The sequence below is a fragment of the Penaeus monodon genome, chromosome 1, assembly GCF_015228065.2.
Source record: "Penaeus monodon isolate SGIC_2016 chromosome 1, NSTDA_Pmon_1, whole genome shotgun sequence".
NCBI classification, from domain to species: Eukaryota; Metazoa; Arthropoda; class Malacostraca; order Decapoda; family Penaeidae; genus Penaeus; species Penaeus monodon.
Window position 1 is genome coordinate 1,857,340 of NC_051386.1, and position 4,749 is coordinate 1,862,088.

The 4,749-nt window shown below is 38.6% G+C and overlaps 1 protein-coding gene across 1 annotated transcript in view; it reads right to left on the reverse strand.

Annotated features, from left to right (window-relative positions):
* LOC119574618 (ras-related and estrogen-regulated growth inhibitor-like) overlaps positions 1–4,749 on the reverse strand; it is an 8,009-nt gene that overhangs the window by 184 nt on the left and 3,076 nt on the right. Inside the window, exons 3-4 of the mRNA XM_037922015.1 lie at positions 2,577–2,751; positions 1–1,731 (exon numbers count right to left, since the gene is read on the reverse strand). The exon at positions 1–1,731 is cut by the window's left edge and continues 184 nt beyond it. Of these exons, the coding sequence (XP_037777943.1) occupies positions 1,517–1,731; positions 2,577–2,751 (390 nt within the window). The 3' untranslated portion in view covers positions 1–1,516. The remainder of the gene's footprint in view (positions 1,732–2,576; positions 2,752–4,749) is intronic.

Here is a 4,749-nt window from a genome sequence, read left to right on the forward strand (position 1 = left end):
ATGGCATGTTTTGATGCCCTTCATTCCTAAACATATGCAGGATCAAAATAATTAATGAATGCAGTCTGACATTACATTTGCCAAATAGAGAATGAGATCTGACATAATCTAGTTATTTAACAGTTTGCTGTAATATACATTTAAAAGAACATGTAATCAGAAATTATGTACAACTTTGCTCCCAACATGGATTCAAACCCACTTAACTGTAAATATTACCTGAGTGGATTTCAATTTCCATCAGGGAGGAAAGTTAGAAGTCTATCACTGTGCTTTATTCCATTTTATAAGGAAATATATTTTGCTGCAATAAAATGAACAGGGAGACAGCCTGTACTACAAACAACCTGTTAATAGACAGTCATTTGCATTGTTATTCATGAAATATTTAATGTGTGACATGAATTTATATATTAGGATGTCACAATCTGTCAGAACATCTGATAATCAGGTACTCCAGACTATGGCTAGTTGTCTGGTGAAACATAACTAATGTAGAATGTTAATTATTCAAGAAAGAGTGTCATATAATAAGTAGATACCTGTATATGATTTCAGAAGCAAAAAATAAATAGATAAATAAATAAACAAGAAAAAAGTTGTTAAATTAAGACTGCTAAAAGAATGTCCAGCTGAAAGAAACTCAAATAACAAATTACATGCAAAATAATTAAGAAAATAAGTATAGATGCAATGTATGCACAAAATGCAACATTTGATTTTTTTTATTCCATGTCCATATGAATGCTCAAAGTATTAATCACTAACCTTGCAGAGTTATATCTGCCTATTTAGGAAGTGAACCCACTTGATTTGCAAATTATTTAGAAGAAATGTTAAATGCATACAAATTTTTAAATCATGGGCAAACATTTCTTGCAGTTTGTCAACACGCTTTTAAACTGGTTTACTGACATTAGGAAGACATTCACATAATACAAAATATTATGAGATTACTTAACTGGTCAACTAACTTCATGATCTATGGTAATTACATGTGTGGTATTTCCAGAACAAGGAGTCATTATTAGAAAAAAAATATATTAATTTTCATTCTATATTTCTTAAAGACATGTGTTCTGGCCTAACTAGTTCAAGAACAATCACTACTTGCAAAGTATATTTTGAAAGAACTCTGCAATGACATCACTTTTGGAACCTATATTTCCAGTCACTATGTTTACCTACAGACGGACCTGATTGACGATGTCATAAATCCCTAGATGGCAAGGATGTCTTCCTACTGCGACGTGAATGTTTGTGCTTCACGAGGGCTTGCAGCGATAAGGTCTTTGTGCGTAATAAGACGCCATAGTTTCAAGGACAAAATCTCGTTTTCTGTGCTTGACGGACGTGACACATCGTCACGTGGGTCGCTGGATGTGACAGATATGACAGTACGAGAGCTTGTACATGAATATGTCCTGAGGACCTAGATCATGTGCAACCGTGCATGATAGTCTCGTGAGTCACGATCTGAATGACCCAGTCTGTAGGCGGAACTGTTCATGCGATATCACCTCGAGAACATCTTGTAGAAGCCCTCGATGACTGTCTTGGCCGAGGATCGACGTCTTCTGGACCAGCGACGCCGCACGACATCGCGATATAGCTCTGAGAAGGCGGCGTGGATGGCGGGCCCTCCGTCGCACGCTGATGTGAGGAAGAGCGACGCACCCAGCTCGCCCGCCAACTCGAACGCCTCCTCCTCGCGCACCTCCGCTAGGTGACCTGCTCGGCGGCGATAAGGGGGGAAGCTGGGAATGTTAGTGATAATTACGATGATAAAGGCATAAATATTAATGCTAAAATTTAAGGTGGTGATAAAAGTATGACGATGATGTTTACAGTAAAATTGCGATAATGAATATTATCGTTATGGTTATATTTAATTAACATGAATATTACCTTTTATCATTGTCAGTACTGTTACCATGAATAATACCGGTATTTTGATGGCATTATAAGAGAACATCGAAAAATTACAATAATGATAATTATGGTAATAATGTTAACATTCTTATAACTACTGCTGCCTACTGATATACATATATATAAGAAACGAAAAGAGGAATGGTAATAATAATGAAAAATAATAACTGAGTTGATATGAAGCCTAAAGATAATGCGATTGGAAAAATAATAATGAAATGGTAATTCAAACAGCAAGATGAAAAAAATTATAATTTTATCAGCCTTCTTAATAGCAACAAACCAAGAGACCCATAATGTTACACTGAGCCCGACAAAATATGACACGTAAAATTAACAACAAAAATAAAGATAACAACAATAATGATGATAAGGAAATTCAGATTTCCCCTTCCGTTCTCTCTCTCTCTCTCTCTCTCTCTCTCTCTCTCTCTCTCTCTCTCTCTCTCTCTCTCTCTCTCTCTCTCTCTCTCTCTCTCTCTCTCTCTCTCTCTCTTCCTCCTTCCCTCCCCTGCTCGTATATGTAATTGCAATGACCAAAATTTTACACCTAAAACATTAGGATCATAACTGTAGAAACAATAGTAGTAGTAATAACGGTATCAGCTATAGTGATGGCAGTAACAAAACAACAATAATCTTACCCAAATCAACTTTATTAGCGACAATGACACACGAAAAATTTGGCGTCTGGCGAGCAGCGGCAACGGAAGAGTGGATGTCTGGAATGGCGTTGAAGCTCGTTCGGTCCGTGAGACTGAACGTCAGAATAAACCCTTCTCCCCAACGGCAGTGGGACTCATTCACCCCTCCCTCGCTCTGGGGAGAAATGGGCAATGATCAGGGGAAGAGCTGCAAAGAAGGGAATAGATGAGTTTAATTATGTACCAGCATCCTTCAAAACCTTTGGCGTGAAATGAGACTAGAATCAGTCAAAAATAGTTATTTCTACTTCGAGTGGAAGGGAGTGGAAATAAGATGGGAGAGTGAATACTGATAAAGAAATATGTATACCCCCCCTCCCAAACACAAAAACTAATGATGCTGGCAGAACGAAAAAAAGTGAAATCACCAGAAACTTAAAAAAAGATAGGGTAAGAGAGAACCAATAAGTAGTAGTCGGGAAGGGGACGGAGGAAACAAGATTTGAGACGTGGGCTACACAGGCCAGGAGGCAAAGCAAGAACAGAAATGTATAAGATATAGTAGTACCGTTCTACCATTAAATACATCGAATCTCTCTCTCTAGATATATAGACAGATAGATGGATCGATAGATATATATAGACAGATGGAGATCGATTAAGAGAAATATAAATTGTGTGTGTGTGTGTGTGTGTGTGTGTGTGTGTGTGTGTGTGTGTGTGTGTGTGTGTGTGTGTGTGTGTGCGTGCGGCGTGTGTGTGTGCGTGGTGTGTGTGTGTGTGTGTGTGTGTGTGTGTGTGTGTGTGTGTGTGTGTGTGTGTGTGTGTGTGTGTGTGTGTGTGTGTGTGTGTGTGTGTGTGTGTGTGTGTGTGTAAAGAGACTGACAGACTAAATAAGTTCGTTTTGATAGAGGAAGAGGGAGATGGGGGGGGGGGGGGGAGCTGCGGCTTATGGGCTAAAATACAGGCCAAGAGACAAAGCAAGAAAAACAGCAATGCATAAGTTCAGTGGTTGTTGCGGGAATGGGTTTCTGGAAAGGTAAACCCATCAAGTGGCAACACCAAACTCGTAGTAAACAGAATGTTTATGAATGAATAGTTTTCGATGTATGTGATTGGTGGAAAGCTGTGTGGTCATGGTGCCTATTATCTGCATGTCTAAAAAACATGCATTTGGTTTCTCATACATTTCAGTTTTCAGGAGTTTGAGCAGTTACAATGTCCCTCCCTTTTTAACTACCAAGCTAGACTTTCATGCCATACTTGCTTGTTTAGTAATCCTCATGGACATTAAATTGGTTGTTAGAACGTTCCTTCCCTCTCTGTTTTTCACACGAGAGAGAGAGAGACTGGGACAGGGAGCCGCACTTATAGAAGCATGGATACAGAAAAAACAGAAAATTGTTAGGAAATGTGCCAAATAAAGAGACAAGTGTATGTCATGTTTGCAAGGGATGATAAAGGAATATGCTCGTTTAGTTACATATATCAACCCCACATATTTATTAAAAGCAAGTTGATGACTGAAAATTATTTAAGGACAGGGAATCATGGTGTATTTGATGTCAACGTGAATCGTCTTTTCCCAAATATTCCCGTTAGAAAGGGAATTGAGATAATGAGTTCACCTTCATCACCAGGGCAGCGAGATAAACGGATACATGAGATTTGATGTTTTAAAGTATAACAGCTACTGAATATCTTGCACGAACTGTCGGAAATATCTCTAGTATGAATTTTTGACCTCATGCAACTTATCAACGTGAACGATCGATTTAGCAATTACGTAAATTCACGGAGGACGTCTCACAAAAATCATTGAATCCTGTGAGGTAACCTTCAAAAATAAATTTACAGAGTAATATAAATTAAATTTTTTACGTACTATCTTATCCTCCAACAAGTTAATAAGTTACAGCTAAAAATCCAAAGGAAATTTAAATATCTCCTTACAAACGCATCTTTTCTCAAAAACTGGTTTGAGAGTAAATATCACTGACCTCTCTCTCTCTCTCTCTCTCTCTCTCTCTCTCTTCGTCTCTCTCTCCTCTCTCTCTCCTCTCTCCTCTCTCTCACTCCTCACTCTCACTCTCTCTCCCACTCTCTTCTCTCTCTCCCCCTCTCTTCTCTCTCTCCCCCTCTCTTCTCTCTCTCTCCCTCTCTTCTCTCTTTC